At 31.8% G+C, this 22,823-nt stretch overlaps 1 protein-coding gene and 1 long non-coding RNA gene across 2 annotated transcripts; both read left to right on the plus strand.

Moving 5' to 3' along the window:
• The first annotated feature begins 4,487 nt into the window (after positions 1–4,487).
• Positions 4,488–6,997, plus strand: LOC134255536 (uncharacterized). The gene is made up of 6 exons (XM_062738066.1): positions 4,488–4,537; positions 4,716–4,900; positions 5,190–5,312; positions 5,585–5,638; positions 6,073–6,178; positions 6,685–6,997. Exons 1-6 carry the CDS (start codon positions 4,488–4,490, stop codon positions 6,995–6,997), a joined length of 831 nt encoding a protein of 276 aa, XP_062594050.1.
• Positions 6,998–13,703: 6,706 nt separating this feature from the next.
• Positions 13,704–18,456, plus strand: LOC134255532 (uncharacterized). The gene is made up of 3 exons (XR_009989573.1): positions 13,704–13,772; positions 14,057–14,105; positions 18,019–18,456. It is a non-coding gene; the product is annotated as an uncharacterized LOC134255532 (long non-coding RNA).
• Positions 18,457–22,823: the final 4,367 nt, after the last annotated feature.

A 22,823-nucleotide genomic window follows, 5' to 3' on the forward strand; every position in this document is an offset into this window, starting at 1 on the left:
TAACTTGTTAAAAGTGTTTAAGCTAGAGATCTGAATACCGTTTCCTACTATACTTATATTCAAACGACAAAATATACACACATAGAAATATTAATGCTACTTGTATTTTTTTTCAGAAGAAAGAAGTTGAGGGTTGAACCATCAAACAATTATCAGCTAAATGATGTAAAAAACCAAGCGTCACCAGAGCCACCATCTGAAAATGATTCCTTAGCACCTAAGATTAAAATTACGGATTTGAAACAAAATCAAGCTGGTGAAAATTCCATAAAATATGAAATCAAAAAATCGGACTCGGATCAGTATAAAAATAGAGAGAAAAAAGTGTCGTTCATTAGGGATAATTCACCAAACGAATTTCCTCTCATGACACCTAGAACAAAACGCCGAATTCAGGACTAAATACACTGTTCATGAAGCTTCAACTTATGAATCAAAATACCATTTCCTTGAATGAACCCATTTATGAATATTTTATTGTTTCTTATATGTTTTCATGACATTCAAATTGTATCTACGAGACAGAATAAACCCGTCGGTTTTGAGGATCGGAGTAGTGTAAAAGGATACTTTCTATGAGGGATTAAGAGCTCAAGTTAAAAAATATGAAATGCAGGGTATGTTTACATTATTTATACTTTTCTATGCCGACGACACAGCTTTACTATCTGAAAACCCAGATGATTTTCAAAGAGCGTTGAACATTTTCTCTGATTATTGTGACCACTGGAAACTTCAAGTAAATACAGACAAGACTAAGATAGTTATCTTTTCTAGAGGAAGAATTCTCAAAAAATATTTTTGTACAGAGAAGCACCAGTTGAAATTGTGAACGAATTTAAATACTTGGATGTTATCATGTCCCTTAGTGGTTCTTTTCAAAACTTAACAAGCTTCAAAAGCAATGAATGGAGTACTTAGAAAGATAAGGTATTTCAATTTGCCAGTAGATTGTCAAGTAGATCTTTTTGACAGAGTTATAAGCCCAATGTGTTGAATGGGTGTGAAGTTTTGGGCTATGCGAAAACTTAATAAATATATCTTTGAAAAGTTACACTTAAAATTTTTGAAATTTGTTTTGCATGTTAAGTCTACTACCCCAAAAGGTATGGTGTATGGGGAAACTGGGCTATATCCTTTAATAATACTATAAAGGCACATATGAATACTTAGTGGGCTAAACTTTTAATGTCACATGAGAGTAATTGCTTTCTTTATAAACTCTTTTCTGAAAGATTTTTATGCACCCATGTTGAAATGTATAAGAGATATTTTGAATTCCTGTGGTCTGTCTTATGTTTGGATGAATCAAAATTCCATTAGTATTACATGTACATGGGTTAGATCTGTTGTAAAAATAACGCTGTTAAATCAATTTTTACAAGACTGGCATATGAGCACAGCAAATTCATCTAAATGTTTAAATTACAGGATTTTCAAAAACAATTTTGGACGTCAAACTCCCAAAAGACTTAATAATTGTATTAACAAAATTTAGAACTTGTAACCACAAACTTCCAGTCGAAGCTGGTAGATGGACTAATACTGATAGATCTTTAAGAATATGTAATTTATGTAACAAAAATACTTTGGGTGATGAATTTCATTATGTAATGGAATGTCCATATTTTTCGTCTTTACGTGTAAAACTTATTGATTCTCATTCATGAGAAAAATATATACATCACAAATGTTGACTTGCTGTTAAAACTGTCTTTGTTTGCTAAAAAGATATTGGTCTGCTTTCAGTAACTATTTTCTTATTTGACACTACTCTTCCTTACTTGACTTTTTTTTGTATATACATGTATAAATGTAAATATGTTCCTGTACCTCATATACCATTGTATGGTCTGCGAGTAAAATAAACAAACAAATGTAACGCATGTGACTGTATTTTGTGTACTTGTAGTGTGTGTCAAATCTTGAGAAAAATAGCACCGGTAAATGCACTCAAAATAGGCCGAGATTCATGCAGCAATTTGTGTTGTGAACTATTATACAATTATGCATCATTCAATTAATACATAAAAAGGTGTTACATTTGTATTTGATAAAAATTGTGTTTGCTCAAATATTATGGTAAAACCTGACTTTTTTTAGATTTACTTACTGGTGTTTACTTGAATTGAACATATTTTATTGACAAAGCCAAAAGGATAAGATACATGTTCTACAACAACTTCTCCTGATACATAAACAAAATACACGATAACTGTCTTGAAATATAAGCTATATTTGGGCTCGTGTCGAAAAAGTAAGAGGGCTCGGCAAGTCTCGCCGTCTATCACGTTTTCTTACCCTCGCCCAAAATATCGCTTATTTTTCAAAACAGTAACCATGTATTTTATATTTATTGCAGTTACGTGTATTTTTATTTGTATACTGCGCTAACCTGTGCAACTATTGCAAGTTTCTTTGGTATCTTACTAACTGATAAAATAATAAATTTTTGTCTCTACCGAGTGCTGTGACCGGATAAAGCTTTGGTTTATTAGGTTACCTTTATTAGGTCAATACAAGGGGTAGTTGCAGGATAAAACATTTTATAACATTGCCATGATAAAGTACAATAATTTTCAGTAACAAATCAATTAGTAGTGTCAAAGACTTTAGCTCTGAAGACCGGAAAGCTACAGTACTACCCATTGAAAAAAATTTATATTTATTAGATAAAATAAGGTTAAGAAAGGAATATACTGTGTTAGAATCTTATAGCACAATCATATATTTTACAATTTCCCTTAACTTAACCATTATATATTTGTGATTAAAATCTCAACAATCAATGCAAGACTTTAATTGTCGTTTTCAAAACAATGTTTTATGTTACATGTAGATAAGATAGGAATAGATAAATAAATTGGTTATAGCAATGATTATCACGTTTCAAAATACTATAATATATAAGACCGCGGAACATTAACTGGCAAGATTGAAAATATGCAGCATACAATGTACGTCATTTCCATCTGTTGCAGACAAAACAATTAATGATAGATATTCAATGAAATGGGCGGGTACAATTCGACGCGGACGGCCAAGAATACATTAGATTGAAATTCTATTTTGAAATGCATTTTCAATCCACCTCAGCTACTCTAGAAGGCATATTTTATTGAACTATTATATACACTGTACATACATGTAGGACTTGTTTTAAATGTCTATATGTATAATGATACTTAGATAACAGAATGGATGATTGATAAATTTTAGACATGTGGTCTTTCTAGAGTCATTATTAAATATACTTCAGGTCTTTATTCAGTCCAAAAGATTTCCAGAGAAGAAAGTAATAAAAATCATCGAATAATATGACCAATAAATGTAAAATCCAAGTTTCAGTATGTTTACATGGATTTTCTCTGGATTGTATTTGTGAGCCTTTACCTAGCAACTTTTTATCCATTTGTATTTAGTAAGTAACTCTTTTATATGTATTAAGCCTTAAAAAGCAAACAACAAATTTCAAAATTTGGTAATGGGAGGAATTATTCAAACTTTCTTTCACATCTTTAGCTTATAGATACTTTACCAAATAACCATAAGTTAACAATGAACTTTTGCAAGAAGCACTGACTTTTACACTTGCCAATTTACTTTGACATTTAAAACCTGATTTAGGTATGGAGGTACAGCATTGGTAAAAGATAAGAAAACATTTCAAGTTGTTATAGGTATGGTGTTAGGGGCATTACCCTGTGAAGACTATGAGTTGATGGTCGGGTGGTTGATGTTTTCTTCAAGGGGACCTTATTTGTGTTTTGAAATACAGGTCACATATCATTTTTGTTTAATGAAATTTAATCAGTTTAATCAGCTAAATATTGATATCATAAAAGAGCTTCCGTACATAGCCCCAATGAAAAAGTAAGCTGTCAAGTGTAAAAGTCAGCGCTCCTTGCAAAAGTCCAGTATGTTTGTTTGAATGTTGTTTCATGTCCCTTTCGAGAAATTCTCACTCATATGGAGACGTCACCAATTGCCTTTGGAGATCTGCTAATTTTGTCATATACTCGGCACTCAGGGACTTTGAGCAGGGAGGTTATACAGTATTATCCGAAGGACCGGTCTTGCCGTCCCACAGCGGGATTCCAATATGTATACATGTATAGCAACAAAAAATTGGAAGGAATGGCAAATCCGCCAAAAAATTTGAAATTTTAATATCTTTTATATGAGGTAAGATTTTTAATTAATTTTTGTGTGAAATGCTAATAAAATATATAAGTTGTAATATTAGAGAGAAGATTATAACTTCAAATCTGTGTCTAAGTACCTTTAAGGAAATTTGATACATAAATCAAAGCCATTCTTTCAATCATTAAAGCTAATCCTTGTACGAATTATACCACTTTGTCGGGTGAAGTCAAGAGATCTTCTAACTACATTTTACCAACTGACTCAACTGCAATATGTGACAGTTTCCTGGAGGAGACATTTTACAGAATAAATAGCACAGTGGGTAACGACATCGTACAGACATGGCAAAGTATGACCCACTGTGGCACAGTATATCCTTTATGGATGAATGGTAATTAAGTCAATTCCTGTAATGATACAATTAATTACTTTGTTATTTACCTATCATGCCATTACTTTTTTTAAAAAAAAAGTTGCGTCTACATAGTTATAAAAACCGAATATACAGTGATTCAAATCAGAAATGAACTGGACATTTAATAATTAACATCATTTATTTTCAATAAAAGTAAAACTTCGATTCTCTTAGGAACGCTGCCTCTTGTGTCTGATGGTGAAGTGGACCGGGTGGTTTGTCAAAGTGGTATTTCTGGCTGTTGTGAGACTTCACTTACCATAAAACTTCGTAATTGCGGGACATTTTATGTTTACTTTCTTAGAAAACCGTCAGGATGTCCTGTTTCTTACTGTTTCGGTAATTATGCAATTTTATAGTAAAATAGAATGATTCCATTGCTTTGGATATACTTATATTTTGCATATTCTAATAGAACAATGAAATCTTGTGAGGACTTGACTTCGTGATTGAAGAATGTTTAGTAGTAACGAATAAGAAATTATAATTTTTGTGGTTGTCATTAATTCCTAGGTCTCTCCATGCCTCGAAAACAACGATAATTAGAACCCCATAAAAATTAATTATTTCACAGTATTTACACTTATGAGAATTTAAAGAAACAAAAAATATTTTTTTATCTTTCCAGGTACACAGCCTATAAACTCAACAGATGTAACAACTTCTAGTTTACAAACAACAGATGTAACAACTTCTAGTTTACAAACAACAGATGAAACAACTATACATACAACAGATGCCTATAATACTGGTAAACATGAAATTAGATAAATAAACTATATCTAATAAATTAACAATGGAATCTTTATCATTAGACTGATTTCATCAAAATTTAATTTCATAATAAAAAAATGATTTTGAAAAAAAAAACAGAATTGATTGCCCATTTGTAGTTCTTTACAATGGATCCTAGCGTCTTACGTCCTTTAGACTTTTTAGTAAATGTAAATATAAAATACATTGAAAAAAAATCATTATTTGTCTTATTTTTCTGCCGAGATCACTTGTTAATATTTTTAACAGATTCTACACCATCGACAACAAAACCAAACGAGTCATCCAAAAGCATTTTAAATGGTAAGACAGTGTTCATAGTGATCCATTAATGATGATTGATTTAAGCAAAAAGAACAAACGTTACAAAATAAACAAGTATTTATAAATTCATAACTTCAAATATAACATGGTGGATTTGTATTTTATATTCAGAAGGTACATATAAACACTGTAACAGCATTAAAACATATGAATTGAGACGCTAAATTACAATGAAAAGACCTGATTGAAGTTAATGCTTTAAAAACGCTGAATATTTGGTTTTATAAATTATTAAGTAACAATTAAATAGTTAGTGCGTAGAAATGGTATAATACAGTATATATTCTATTTGTATTACAATTTTTTAATTACTCAAATGAAGGATATAATTATATCTGCTATTCATAAAATCAAAATGAAGTAGCTATTTATTCTGGGATTAAGTCAATTATTTGACGATATATCATTTTTAGATGTTCATTCTGATATTATAGATGTAGAGATTATCGGTATCGTACTTGGAGTTGTGTTTGGAGTCCTCCTCCCTGGCATCATTATAGTGTTATACAGTAGTCATCAGTAAGTCATTGATTTTTTGAATTCTTGACAATATGTTTGCCATATACTGTTCATACATGATCGTATCAATTCTAATTCTATGTATTTTGTAACAATTTCAACTTAATGTCGTATCAATACACAGATACAATTGACAGCGCATTTTGAGTTCTTCCCTTCTGTATTTTTTTTTAAAATTTGGTTATTTTAAAAAGTGAAACTTTCAAATCAGTTCCTAAAATGCCATGCAATGTTTTAATTTTTAGCTATTAAACATTAATCACATTTAAATCAAATAGTGTTATAATATTTTGGATTTTAAAGTATTTGAAAACAGTAAATGCAATCTCATTAACTTGTTTTAAAAATGACAACAAAAAAAAACAGACAAACAAAACAAAAAAAAAAAAAAAAAAAACGGCAAAAAGTATTTATGCTAAAGGTATGAATTTTATTTTCTACAATAGGTTTATTTAAACGACAAAATATATAATTATGAATATTAATGCTACTTGTATTTTTTTCAGAAAAAAGAAGTCGAGGGTTTGGCCATCCGACGGTTATCAGCTAAATGATGTAGAAAACCAATTGTCACTAAACACAACATCTGAGATTCAAAATCCAGATTTGGAACAAACTCCAGCATGGGAAGATTCCACTAAATCTGAAATTGTAAATCCAGATGCAGAACAACATCCGGATAGAGGGGATTCCATAACATCTGAAAATCCGGATTTGGTACAAAATAAGGATAGAGAGGAAACAGTGTTGTCCATAAAGGGTGTTTCCCCTAGCCTATTTCCTACCATAAAACCTAGTAGAAAACGAATTCGGAACTAATTACATTGTTCATGAAGCTTCAGTTTGCTTTCATTTGTAAGAAGTTATTTTTTGTTGTAATATGTAACAATCTTGAATAAAATTAAAATCTATGAATAAAAATCCCATTTCTATTAACTTAATAAATAAATAAATTCATATATGATTTTTTTTATTGTTTCTTATATGTTTTATGACATACAACTTGTATCTATAAGGTAAAATAAAACCGCTGATTTTAAGGATCGGATTAGTTTAGAAAGATACATTTTCTATGCAAAGCAGGTGACTGTCTTTTGCATATGTGTGTCAAAAAGTGGGTCAAACTCCATGGTCAAGGTCAAAAGGTCAAATTTGGTGGCGCCTAAAGAAAGGTCTTGTCACAAGGAATACACAGGTGAAATATGAAAGTCATAGGTCCACTAAATCAAAAGTTATTGGCAAGGTTAAAGTTTTTGTGATGGACTGACAGACTGACGGACAGACGAATGAGATTTAATGTCCCCTCGCTTTCGCGAAAGCGGGGTACAACAAGGTGAAGAATACTTAAATACTTATCAAAATGATATCCTGTCACAGTGTGATGAATATCAGAAGTGCGGGAAAACTCTCGATTTCCCTTCCCATAACGAAGATTGTAAAAAAATCTTCCTTGACCTAATGTAAGATAGATGAAAATAAATCACTCTGACAGAGAATAAAACTGTTCAAATTACCAAAAATATGTTGCTAAATCCATGTTTACAGTGTTTTCACCTCAGATAGCTATGACGTCTCAACCGCTCAACTATGACGTCACGAGCCTATGACTGTATAACAAAATGACAGAGGCAAAGGAAAAAATCAAAGAATTTTATTTTTAAAATGTAATAAACAGAAAATTCAATGTTTTCAAGTTGAATATGGAATTTTTTTCACTCGTGAGACAGGATTTTTGATATTTTCACTCGTGCTTCGCACTCGTGAAAATATCAAAAATCCTGTCCCACTCGTGAAATAAATTCCATATTCAACTACAAAACATTGAATATCTTCTATATATTTGGACATTGATAACCATTCCATATTTGTTTTTGATTAAAATCTCAACAAGTATTATTTAGAAAACGAAACGGGTTCTGTATCGTAGATACAAATTTGTATCTACGATACAGAACCTGTCGAGTTCTCTAAATGATTTGTGACACGATCAATCAAAAATAGCTCTGCCCACTTCGTAACTTTGCAGCATCCAAACTTCCGCTCGAGTTCTGTAGATGAGTCCCCGACGGGGAGTACGCATCCGCACTATATATATTTCAACGGAAAACGTAAAATTCGGTCAGATTAGTTTTGACAATTTAACGGGATATACGTAGTCTAGTGATAGTCAGTCTTAATGGATAAATTGGAGGATTTAACCGATTGTTGTGATCTATTATTAATAGATTGATATTTATCGTAATTTATTTCAGGGGTCTCAAAATCCCGGTTTAACTAGATTTACAGAAACAGGATTTACAGAAATATCTTCGATGGACCTTGATGTCACAGATTTTTATTTTCAATTAAGGAATTTTTTTTTAGTTTTGTGTGAGTTATTGGTGTGTGAATCACCTAGGCATATTTCATGAAGCGCGCTAGCACTTCATGAAAAATATGCCTACGTGCAAGTCTGTGTGATTAACACACCAATAATTCACACTAAACTGAAAAACATTCTTTATATTTACATTTTACATGTTTGGAAGCAACTAAAATATGCTAAATATTTGAATTTCTCGCTGACCTATATCGTTGCATTTTTACTAACGTCGCAGCGCCTTATTGTGACGTCACGTTAACGCACGTTTCTCCGTGTATATTTCTACGCGTGAGTATACACGAAAATTGTTTTCAAATCAATTTCACAGTTGGCTTACTAGAAAAACAACGAATGTAAATATATTGAATTGCTACATTAAAAGCGAAGTGAAAGACGTGTGGCTCAGCGAGATGGATTTTAAACCGGAAGTCTCTGTCGAGACTGAAGCTCTACTGGTCTGTACTTATAGCAAAGGAAGAGAAAAGTTCTTAAGCAGTTATATTGAAATCAGACCAAAACTGTAGGAGGAGTAGCATTTTGAAAAATTGTTTACAGACAGACAGACAGACGGAAGGACGACGGACGCATTGCTATCGCATAAGCTCGCCTGGTCTCTGACCAGGCCCCAGGATCAAGAAACAAACTTAGACTTCAGTCAAATTTTCGATCAACTGTAAAATGTTTATTAATTACTGTATTAATCTCAAAATTTGCAAAGAACAGCACATTTGTGAATAAGTATTGAAACTTATTTTAATTTTGATCCACTTGACTTCCACCACAATAAAGTACAATATGAAGATTTTTGCTTAAGCTTAAGATGCTTCATGATTCTGGGACCAGTAGAGCGAAAAATAAAAACACGGAACTTGAATGATTTTGCACGAGCAGAGTGGATGTTTTCCGTTATAGCGAATTTTCCGTTTCGCGTGGATCGAAATTATGTATACAGAGGATGTTTTCCGTTATTGCGATTTTTCCATTTACTTTCGATCAAAATTACGTGTAGATTCTGTGTGGAATAAGTTTGTAAAAGGTGATTGAGAAATTTTGACATTCTACATTCTCAGAAAAATACCGGGTATTTCTTAAAATTTAATAATAGGAAAACATCAGCATTTATTATGTGTACGTGCTAGTTTTGCTAAATTGAATCAGATTTATTTTTAGACCGTGTTGTATTTTAGATACAGAATAGTTTGCAAATACAATACTGTATACAAGGCTAATACAGAACGGAAAGTAGCTCCGCCCACCGTAGTCCCGTTCTGTATTGCTAATACAGAACAGTAAACTTCAAAGAAAAACACCGTTATCGTGTCACAACAAGCAATGCAAAACTTTGATTTTCCGTCTTTTATACAATATAAGAATGTTTTATGTTAAATAAGATATATGTACAGATAAATCCTTACTGGTGTTATAACAATTATAATCACGTTTCAAATATTGCAATTATTATATTCTAATGCCCTGTTCACACGGAGAGTTTAATTCGAATTAAACGTAAGTTTACTGCGAATTAGCTTCGCTTAGCGTTCACACGGAGAATTTAATGCGAATTAGTTTAATTCGAATTAGTTTACTGCGCATTAAATTACTTCGCATTAGCTCCGTGTGAACGCTAAGCGAAGCTAATTCGAATTAGATTCTGACGCATGCGTAATGGCAAAATTTAGTCAAATGCCTCTTGACGGTGGTCAGCTATAGGTACTTGTGCTATTTTTGAGTGAAAAACTAAGGAAAATTTTGTTAATCATCAAAATGTGCATACAGACACTTTGCCATTATGTCAAATGGATCTGCTTCTGCAGAAGGTGACGTGATCTGCAAATGACGTCATAATAGCCGTGCTGACGCCGGGCTGCAGAAGTAAAATTTTAATTCGCATTAGTTTACTTCGAATTAGCTGTCGTTTGAACGCAATTTAATTCGCATTATTTTAATTCGCATTAGTTTACTTCGCATTAATTTACTGCGAATTAAACTCTCCGTGTGAACAGGGCATAAGGTAGGTCCCTACCTCAATAGCTGTTCTTTAATGAAAATACATATATTAATCAATTAAAGAAAAACTGTATGCCCTCTTTTATAATGCTATTGTATTAGAAGTAGTGTAGTGTGAAATTGATTCCATTTCTAAAATTAATCTTAAACTTTACAAAATGATGTAATTTTTGTACATATTACAAAAGTTGAATCTACTGTTAATATTCATAAAGGTTACACAATTAAAACTTGTTTCATAAAAATTTAATGTATTTTAATGTAGTTTCCTGCAAATGAAGTCATTTAGCTTTTTTCCCCGAAGAAATCTTTAATTGATGGTTTTCATGTTTATGGTTGAATTATAGGGTACATAATGTTCTACAAATTGTAAGAAAAAAATTGTAAAGTACAACATCTATTATTGCTTTTAAAACATAAAGCTTTGTTATTTTAGATAGATACGGGTGTTTAACCATTAAGTTCTGCAAATATATACATAATTACGGAAGTCCAACAGTGCAAACCAAATTATTTTAATCAAGAAAGTAAATAAAGAAAACGAAATCGAATATGGAACTGACTTCAAAATAGATCTAAATATAGTACCCATTCATGATTTTTGAAGATTTTTTTTTATTTTATTCTTAATAATTTTTATCAATAATAAACATTATTTCAATTAAAATTATAGTCAAGTAATATGTAGTAATGTATAATTTATTTTGAGTTCCAGCATCATATAGCATATGTATTACTATTTAGGATAATTTAGTGAAATCATATCAACAAACATCACAGTAGACAATGTAATCTAATCTGCAAGGCACATACATGCAAGAACTATCAACTTCATACTACATGAAATTTTTAATAAATCAAATAAGGTAATAAGACAGAATAATGTATCTTTAAAAAAAAACCCTAAGAAATACACATAATAAATCATATTATACTTTCATGTAAATTACTTGAATCTGATTCGTCGAGAAACATTTGTTAAAAAAACACTATTACCCGCTGAATAATGAAGCCACGCCCTCCTGCGTAGCAACAGTCAACTTTGCTTGACGAGGGGTGTTATTACAAAAAAATAGCGACTGCGCGGAATTTATGCGCGCACGGTTCACTGTAATATGTATTTGTATAAAACATTCAGTATAATATAATAAATATTGCATGTAGTTGAGTGTAACATTGAAAATTTTCACCCCTCGAAAACCATTGTCAACCTCGGCTGCACCTCGGTTGACAATGGTGTTCTTGGGGTGAAAATTTTCAATGTTACACTCAACTACATGCAATATTTATATAATAATTCAGGGAACAAATTTCTATATGATAACAAACTTACAAGAATGATAGTCTATCAAAAGGTCCACTAGCATCTAGATGTGTTTAAAAAGTGCGTTTCTTAATTCCATTCCCGAGAAGATATTAAGCAAATAATTTTATTTTAAACAGATTTTTTCTCTTTGAAATTGATTATAAGGCAAATCAAAATGCTAAATATAGAAATCAATTTAAATTAAACTTACTTATACGTACTCTTGACCTAAGTCATTTTTCATGATGAGGTCCAGTTACTTATGACCAGGCGCTGAAATTGTTATTGGTATTTTTAAAAATCAATTTTGGTCTATTGTTTAGAGACCAGAAAATCTCATGCATGCGGTAGTGATGTTCGTCCTTTTGTCTGTCTGTCTCCCACAGTTTAAATGTGAATTCAATAGAACTTGGCATGGGCACAAAAGTAGACAAGAGAACACTATAATGTTTTGTTACATTGGTTTTTGATTTCAAAGCATAAAAAATAATTCTGAAAAAAAAACATTCAAAACGCTACTTTTTCTAAAAACTTGGTCTGATTTCAAAATAACGACATGGAATCAAAACATACACACACACACACACACACCCTCTCTCTCTCACACCCACCCTCTCTCTCTCTCTCTCTCACACACACACACACACCCTCCCTGTCACACACACACACAATAAATCTTGACAAAAAGGGAGACTGAACCAACTTACAATTGTTATAATTCTATTTATTGATGTATCTAAGTTCTCTGCTTTTGGCATGAAATGAATGAAGAATTTACCTATATTTGATCTGAAAGATGAATACAATTCTGAATCCTGTAGGTATATTAATATTAGCGTTTAAAATTATCAGTTATGCACATTATTAATAAATTAAAATGGTTTTATTCTATTTGTACCAGTATCTTAATAGAAGAACTATTTAATGAGTATTTATAAAGATTAACCATACGGTCCATACCTATGTTCTCAATTTATAGAGGATGAAAAGAAATAAACAGAAGGGGAGCACGACTCCCTAATGTAGATTTTCCAAAGGGTCTGTAAAAGTTTTGGAAATCCATGGAATTCCAATCATTTCCAAACATAACTCGAAAAGTGTGTCTGGAAGTTTTTGGAATATTTTGGAATTTGAAAGAAAAATTGGACTTAGACTTTTTATGGCTTGGAAAGTAGTGGAATTCTTTGGAAAAAATTGTAAAATGAGAAACTTAGTCATTTTCCGCGCTGGAAAACTATGGAAAATTACTTAGATTTTTTTTTAACTGTCGACCAATAGTACAATAACATCGGGATCGAAGTCGGGCTCGATGAACAATTAATTTTAACACGCCGAAATTCAAAAATATTGAATGCCATGTTGATGTTGCACAGAGTGACAGACGGAACGTTGGAACGAGAGTGTCACGAACATGGGGAACATGATATAATCCGATGATTAGCTTGGGATGGAAGAAGATAAAGGCATTTTAAAGACCGGTACGTACAATATTGTACAGTATTTTATGTGTCCTTGAATGAAGAATGCTTCTGCTACTTTTGATTAATCCGGGCACCATACATAAAATTCCCGATGGTGAAATCGTTAGGACAAGCACTATTTCTGTAATAATTATTTAACAAATCTAAACATATCATAAAGATCATGGATTTTAACCCGGATTTCCTTGTTTGGAATCGAATTGATGTAAAGAATTTTACCTGTACCTTCCTTTGTTCAAGATTACATTTACAGAGTATGATGTACATGATATTGTGTAATGCAAGTTCATTACCATTTTCAGCTCTTATCTTGCATGTTTTTATTGTTTTAATAGTTGCTGCATAAAACACAGATGATTTTCACAGCCCTTTGATAAAAGTGGATATTACATACATGTATAGATGCTTAGCCAATCAGTCACTAGGCTTGTGAATATGGTGAGAACCAGCTCAAATTATCATTCAAAACAAATAAACTAACTTTGATTTTATTAATCCATGTCTTTTAGCATAAGATTAAAAAAAAATATTGCAACTATGCCAAGTAAACAACATTTAAAGGTTTATATTCTTAACATGCTTAATTTCCATATCCTAATAATTTATAACAATGAATTCTGAAAGGTAATATAAACATGCTAACTACACAGGTAATCGGGTATGTATAATTATTTTAAATCAAATAGCTATCATCCTCTATGAAGTATACATGCATTTTACAGGAATCCGGATGCTAACAAGATTTAAGACGAGCTGTATGAAAAAATCAAAGTACTGTGAGTACTGAAAGACGGTGGCATGAATGATTTTGTTTGTTTAACACCCCTTTCGAGAATAAAATTTTTAGCAGCGAAGGATATTTTTCTGGCTAGCAATTAGTGCGACACGGGATCTCAATCTGAATTAAGGGCCGATATCCATGTCACGCAGTGGAAGTGAACAGGTTAAAGTTGAACGTGCAGGTTTCCAAAGCAAACCCGCTACCTCAAATGGCGACTAGCAGTATATAAGAAAAAATGTTTTAAGATTTTGTAAAATGATATGGAAATTATAAAAGTTTATTTCAATTTTTCACAATATATCTACCTGTATTTTAATATATAAATATATATTTTTTGTACTAAAAAGTATAAAGTGTTATGAATTGTCACTGTTTTCTAAAATTGTTACAATCCTATTACAATTTTCATTAAAAAACATAGCAAACTTCAAATAGGTATATGCATAAATCAACAATTGCAAATTATCAGATTTCATTTAATGTGTTTTGTCGCCTTACACACACGGGTGATAATGATGTCAAAATGTTAAAGCAGCGTCAAGTTTCCTCTTTGCTAAAAACAAGTTGGATAATTCCAATTTAAATTAAGGAATTTCATTGATGCATATAGTTGAGTTTCCCCTAATTCTTCAAATAACAGCCAGAAACCAATCTCGCCTACAAATAGGACCTTGTGAAGATATAACAGGTACTAAAGTTATGGACAATATTTTTACTATCATTCAACTAAAGAACTTATATATATATATATTGGCTGTCAACATTGACAGCGATAGTATTCCTGTAGCTGTTTGTTCTACCCTTCGATTTGATTAAAACGATTTCACTTAGAAAACTCCCATTTCTCTAGTACACTAAAGAGGAACAAGCTAATTCAGGTTTATGAAATTTTAAAAATCGGCTCTATGGAATTTGTAGAATTATTAAATGTATACATGTATACACACAAATAAAATACATGTATGTCAATATGCATATAAAGATTTGATTGCTTATTCTTTATTAATAAAAGATTTTTTTATATGGAATGTTTATCACACTGTAATGATGATTTTATAACCTCATAAATTTTTAATCACATGCTGAATATATCGTGTGTAAAAAAAAAAAGTATTTAAAAAAAAAAAAGGACCGACAAAATTTAACCTGTCACCTTTAAGGGACAGACATAACCACTAGACCACGGAATCGCTTTACACAAAAGTATATGCAGAACTGAAGTCACATACATGTATATATTCATGTTTTCATTTTAAAATAATTTATTGAATTTTACACAATCCATGGTGTTTGATTTATTTAGCCTTTATTAAACAGTTCTAATAGATGTAATAAGAACATGCAAAATATAAGAGACCTGTTTTATACGCAATAACTCTCCTCATGCCCCTGCGCTAAAAATAGCGACATGTAATACTAAAATACTTATAAAACAAACGGGGCGGGGCACTTTGAGAGGGGTGATAGACGTCCTAGGGAGTTTTGGTATAAAATTACATTGCATAAGCTCAAAATCTTCTTGAAATAGCGGAAATGATAATATTACACACAGACAGAATGTATAAATTTACGACTTTGAACTTTGACCTTTTGACCTCAAAATCTATAGGGGTCTTTATTAAACAGGGAGTTTTATATAAAATTTCATTGCAATATAAATGGTTTTGATATGTGTGGAAACGAAAATGTTTTAACAGACAGAATTTGCTTATTTATGACCTTGACCTTTTGACCTCAAAATCAATAGGGGTCTTCTTTAGTCCATAGAAAGTTGCTATGCTAAATTTCATTGCAAAAGCTCAAAGGGTTCTCGAGATATCGTGTAGAAACGAAAGCGTTACAGACAGACAGAAAACAAATCCATTGAATCAAATTAATATCCCCCACTTTTCAATGACAAAAAACTGAACTGCTTTCAAGTGCGTAATGTCATCGAACGCCGCCGTTTTTCGTGTGTTGGATTTACCACTCTCCCATTTCGGATGTTTGATAAATTGATAAAATAATTAAGCAAATGTCCTATAAATTTTCCAAAAGACGACACAATAGATAGTGAATAAAATAGGAAAGTGTTTTCCAAATTACTATTTAATACTTTTATTTCGAAACAATACATGTATTATTTTTAAAACCTTTTTTTTTTTTCAAATGACTACATTGAAGCATGTTAAAAAATTAATTTTTTGTCTATATTTTATCAAAAGAATTCAGATACACTAAAATATGATAAATAAATACTTGCGAAAAATTTCAGTTTGCAGCGCCTACTATTTTTAAAAAACGCTGTTTGTACACGACAACCCTCGTATTGTCAAAAAAAGATAGAAAAAAAGAATAACAAAATATTTTTCTGTCTCTATTTTCCGTCGTCTAATAAATGTAATAAAGTGTATATATGCGCATGGAGCTTTCTCCAGAATGGGAGAGGATCGTACATTTTGGCTATGGTATGAATGATGGTATTTCTCATACGTAAATATTCTAATATTTATGCAATGACCCTGCAAATCATTGCGCAATACATATTTACTGCTTTGTGAGCACACCAGAAGACTGACCTAAATTTAGCCCACTAAAATCGCATAAAATCCTAATAATAGTATTATTTCATGCACATGTATTTGAGTATCTTTTTTGTACCCCTTTAAAGGGTAAATTTACTAGAGGCACGTAACTTAGATTTCTAAATAGGAATTAAATATATGGGTAAATTGTCCGTTATAGTCTTTGTAATTATAGCTTTGACAAATTTTTATCCGTTGAGTCGTTTTTTTGTCCGAGATAATCAGACAAAGTCTTATTTCTAATTACTAGAATGGTAATAAACTTAGCAAATTTTATGGCATCATATATACCTCCAACAACCATTTTATTAACTGATTAAGATGTAGTCATCTTTTTTCTTCTTTCCTAAAATACATATGTTCGTTTTACTAATATAGCATTGTAAACAGATATAAGAAATTCAAACAAAAAGACAAAGTTTGTTAAATTTCAATAAACTATTTTTAAGTTTTATTGTAAAAAAAAATTCACAAAACAGTATTCAAGAAACAGCCGTGTGTTGTTTAGCAATTACTAGTATTTGATTTCGGAGTTAGATAGTGAAACAATCATACAATGAAATCTTCAAATATTTTTCAACAATTAATTGGTAATTTTAAAGAAACACAATGTGCGTACCAAACGGATTTTTGAACATGTGAGAAAAAACGAAAAAAAAAAATGTACAATTGACATCTGTAGTTTGCATACGAATATACTGAGTCGGTTGGTGTACGATTTTTAGTTCGACGTAACTCAATGAATATTCATGAGGCGAGAAATATTGATAACGGCAAATATCAGGAATTAGGCTTTGTATCCATCAACGAAATGTCTTTGAAATAACTTGAAAGTATTTGTTAACTGTGTACATTTTATTTTCAAACATCGAAATAAAAACTTTCATTATTTTCACTCTGCAAAAATCGCCGCTAGGGTCCCCGTGTGTTTACACAGACCAGCAGCAATAGCCTGTGGCTATATATAGCCACCGTCTAAAAATGGTAAGATTTCTTCATTATCTTCTTAATCAATAAAATCAATGTTAGTCAGGCATTGAGCTTCAGCTCTAGCCTTTTCATTTTAGCTCACCTGAGCCATTTTAAGGCCTAAGTGAGTTTTTTGATCAGTGTCACAGTCTGGTGTTTGTCTGTTGTCAATAAACTTTTCACATTTTTACATTTATCAGAATTAATCTTAATTTGAAAAAAATTGCAAGATAGTGAATTCATATTCTACAGTAAACTGATCTGCCAGGTAGAAAGAACCAATTGTTTTGTAGAGCTTTAGTTTATTATTTGTCATATATTTATATGGATATCAATAATGATACATCTTAATGGTCATCTCCTCTTTCAGCAATTGTGCAAGGAAAGTTTGAAGTGTTTGTTGGAATGATCAACATCGAAATTGCTGAGCCTTCGTTCTAAAAGTGAATCCGTTCATGACGCCAATTATCTGTCAACCCTCTATTGCAAATTTCATGGGATATCTGTGAGGAAGTGATTCTAGCAACATGTCAGAAGTTTTGGATCTTCCACAATTGTGATCTTTGGCACGTACATTGGGGAAAAATAGCAACTGTTAATTTTATGGGATCTTTGTATCAATGTAGTTATGTGGTACATATATTTTTGCATTTACTACATGTGTTTGTCACTCTAGTCACTAACTTTGTACAGTAAATTTATATGGGCCACTGGCAGTTTATTGTAAATGTATATCCTGTTGAGGTTTCAATGACCTCTCCCAATCCTTGGCCAATGTCATTTAATGAATCTTACCTCTTATTTTTTTTTTTAAAACTGCAGACTTTACTTTACTACATACATGTACCGGTATATCATAACTTGATTATCATTAATTTAACCAAGGCAATCCTCCAGTAATCATATTTTTTCTTGGATATTTTTGTTAATAACCTTTGATGTAAAATACTTTGAAGTTTCAGTGGATTACATGCATTTAAAAAGTCACTGACTTGCTTATATTGTACGTCTGAGAGGTATATGCTATTATATTTGTCTCAAAAAACATTGTAAAAGAAACAGGGATTTTTTTATTTTGCAAATATAGATTTGATCTATGAAAAACTGTTATGTTATCAAGTTTTTTTTTTGTAAGTATTTGGTACTAATACAGTTTCCATTGTATTTTCCTGGAATTCCACGGATTTCCATGGAATTCCTTAAATTTACAAATAATCTGGAATTCCACAGATTTCCTCCGCAAATTTCTTTTCTGGCATTGTTCCGCTCTTTTCCAGGCTAGATTTAAAATTCCATACCATTCCGGAAAAAGTTCCGTCCCAACACTCTCCAGAATTCTGTGTAATTCTGCGGAACAAAATTTACGTGGAATTCCACGGATCTTGCGGAAAATCTACATTGGGGACTATCATAAAATTTACGATTTTATGGGGGGGGGATTAAGATATCTGGATATTTACACCCATACCCCCCAAATTAGTAAAATTTATACGTGCACACAAAAGCCTCTTTCACATTTGTGGTTAATTTTTATGACTATATTACATTGACAGATACCTGGAAAACATTGTGACGTTGCGCACGGTGTTGGTGTCAGTTTCGGTAACATCAAAAAAGTTATTTTACGCGAAGTCCTAGAAAATTAATTTGACGTTGCTTTTTCTCTATTTTTTTTACGGAAAAAAAAATAAAAACCCAGTTATACCGCCAATTACATGTATATAGTGCAATTCATTGAAAAAACATGTAATTAAACTCTCATAAGAATTTAATGTAGATATATAATACAGCAAATAAATTATTCTGTTATCTTATTCTTTCAATATTTGTTGGATGGGTCTCGTGTAAATTAAGAGAAAATAGTTTTCATGATTTTATAAACTTGGCTTTATTTAATATTTATATGAGTTAATCTTAATTGATCCCGGGATTAAATGAAATTCTCTTCTGGTCGGGTAATATCATGGACTGTCTGACAGAGTATCAAATGTATTTTACTGATGTTTCTCCTCATATAGTCTATATAAAAAAATGATTAACATGTGTCTCTTTCAATCTGCGAGAAAAGGGCGCTTAGTTTCAGAAAAATCCAAAAGGGAAATACATACATGTATTATACGAGGCCGTACTTTGATGCAGATATTTCAGATCTAAACTTTCTCTGTCCTTTTGCGTGCATGTTGCGGGTGGAAAATATATCATTTAAATAGACACACTTTAATGTCAGGTTATTCAAATTTGAAATCGTATCCTAACATAAATTTTGGTTTGTGTGATTTTTTTCGCATGTCTTAATTGGGACTCTGAATGGTACAAGGATATATACTTATACAGCGTTCTACAGTATACATTACGCATGTTTTACTGTGATATATATAAATACAACTTTCTAAACCTAAAGTTATTCTTAAAATTAATCATTATTGGTACATTTTTCTTGTATCCATATCAGGCTCATCGGCAATAAGAGTTAGTTTATTTGGGATATCTGATTACGTTTTATGCATTGAACGTAATAACGTCAAAACGCCAAATTTTTACGTGTGTGACATTTATGTTGACATTTATATCTTATGATTTTGTCACCATTGCATTGAAAATTATTTTGGAATATACTAATAACTTTTTGAAAAGATGCACATTTCATAAAAATCTTCTAATTTTCAATATGTTAATTTTTAATGACTATATATATGATTTATATTACCACATTTATACAATTATAGTTAGATTTAGTACTTTTGGACAATGTGTGACATTTATGTTGACTTTGTAAAAAGCCTGTAAAACACATACTGCTTTATAGAATCAATTCAGTTTCCTATCTTAATAAAGTTTTGATTTTGCACATTTTGTATTAAATGTCGTTTGGTGCCAAATCAGAAAAATGAATTCTTAAAATGAAGGTAATTTCTGGAGTTAGCATTTAAATGTGACGTTTTTGCCGTCAAATTCAATTGTGACACATAGTTCATGAAGTACATATATGTGAAACAGCAGTTATTATTAAAATTTAAGACACCGCAAGTTAAATTTCTGTCTCGAGATCTTTTCCTTAATAACATGGCAGCATTTTGTAGAATTTAAATAATTTTCAACATTGATTTTTCACCCAGCATTACAAAATTTACCATTTTACGAGTCTTAAAAACTTTGTGACATTGAAACTCCAAACTTTGTGACACACCATCTTATTAAACATCCTCACAATAAATCGGCTTAATTTAAGAAATCCAACATACATATCAACCCAAAATAACAGTCTTTTATAAAATATAGTTCTCAACACACAAAAAGGATAATTGAGATGTAATTTCAAAATAAATTTAGTTATGTTCTTATTCGGTTCCACTCAAACGAACATAAATAATTTATAAAATAAATAACAACACGTATATAGGTAGGTACAGAAGCGCTCTCGTAAGTGCAGTTTAATTACACACAATAATACAAATACAACTTTACTTTTCCTCAACTCTTAAATCTACAAAACAAAAACGTATAATTAATAAAACAAACATGATACTTGTGAGGGTGGGTGGGCGGGGCAATGTCTGACTGCACTGAGAAAGAGCCTTCGAATGGCATTTAAATTTTACACACGCTAAAGCGTGCGTGCTTTAACAGAATACCTGTGGAACAGGTATTCTATAAATACTTTAACCAATCAGACCGACACTCTTCATATACACTAGATTAACACGTGTCCGATTGATACACGTGTTATGATAACTTCAATAAATACATTTATGTTCTTATTCATTTCCACTCAAACGAACATAAATAATTTATAAAATAAATAACAACACGTATATAGGTAGGTACAGAAGCGCTCTCGTAAGTGCAGTTTCGACCATAAAGAAAGAAAAGAGATAAAGATTATAAACCCAACTGTTTTATCAATACAGAACGTTTTGATTGTACATTTTCGTGTTCATAACTTTGCATTTTACGACTTCCATGCTTCATGTTTCCTAAGAAGACGATCACTGACACTGGCTGCAGCAGTATCACCACCCGACCTCAAACTATTTTCCCAACATTTTATATATAATTTTATAAAAAAAAAATATCCAAGTTGCATATTAACCGGACGAGTATCAGAATTCGTACGTGATCATATACACAAAAGGCGCCTTGCTTTTAAACATCAGTTTTTATACCCCCCGCAAACGAAGTTTGGGGGGGTATATAGGAATCACCTTGTCCGTCTGTCCGTCCGTCCGTCTGTCCGTCTGTCTGTGCATTCGTGTCCGGTCCATATCTTTCTTACAGAGGGACATTAGAATCTACTACTCCACAATAAGATTGCTCATGACCTAAGGGTGTGTCATGACCTTGACCCAAGGTCATTCGGGAAAGTTCAAGGTCACTGGAAGAAAAATTTCATAATTCGTGTCCGGTCCATATCTTTCATATGGATAAACTTGGTAGGTTCTCATTTCACACAAAGATTGCCCATGACCAAGGTCATTTGGGAAAGTTCAAGGTCACTGGAAGAAAATTTTTATAAATCATGTTTGATACATATCTTTTATAGATAAACTTGGTAGGTTCTCATTTCACACAAAGATTGCCTATGACCCAAGGGTGTGTCATGACCTTCACCCAAGGTCATTTGGGAATGTTCAAGGTCACTGGAAGAATTTTTTTTATATTCCCTGTCCGGTCCATATTTTTTTTATGGATAAACTTGGTAGGTTCTCATTTCACACAAAGATTGCCCATGACCCAAGGGTGTGTCATGACCTTGACCCAAGGTCATTCGGGGAAGTTCAAGGTCACTGGTAGAAAAATTTCATAATTTGTGTTCAGTCCATATCTTTCTTATGCATAAACTTGGTAGGTTCTCATTTCACACAAAGATTGCCCATGACCCAAGGGTGTGTCATGACCTTGACCAAAGGTCATTCGGGGAAGTTCAAGGTCACGGTAGAAAAATTTCATAATTCGTGTCCGGTCCATATCTTTCTTATGCATAAACTTGGTAGGTTCTCATTTCACACAAAGATTGCCCATGACCCAAGGGTGTGTCATGACCTTGACCCAAGGTCATTTGGGGAAGTTCAAGGTCACTGGAAGAAAAATTTCATAATTTGTGTCCAGTCCATATCTTTCTTATGGATAAACTTGGTAGGTTCTCATTTCACTGAAAGATTGCCCATGACCCAAGGG

This window comes from Saccostrea cucullata, unplaced genomic scaffold (assembly GCF_032062105.1).
Source record: "Saccostrea cucullata isolate Sc308-1 unplaced genomic scaffold, CSIRO_AGI_Scuc_v1 ctg2663, whole genome shotgun sequence".
NCBI lineage: Eukaryota > Metazoa > Mollusca > Bivalvia > Ostreida > Ostreidae > Saccostrea > Saccostrea cuccullata.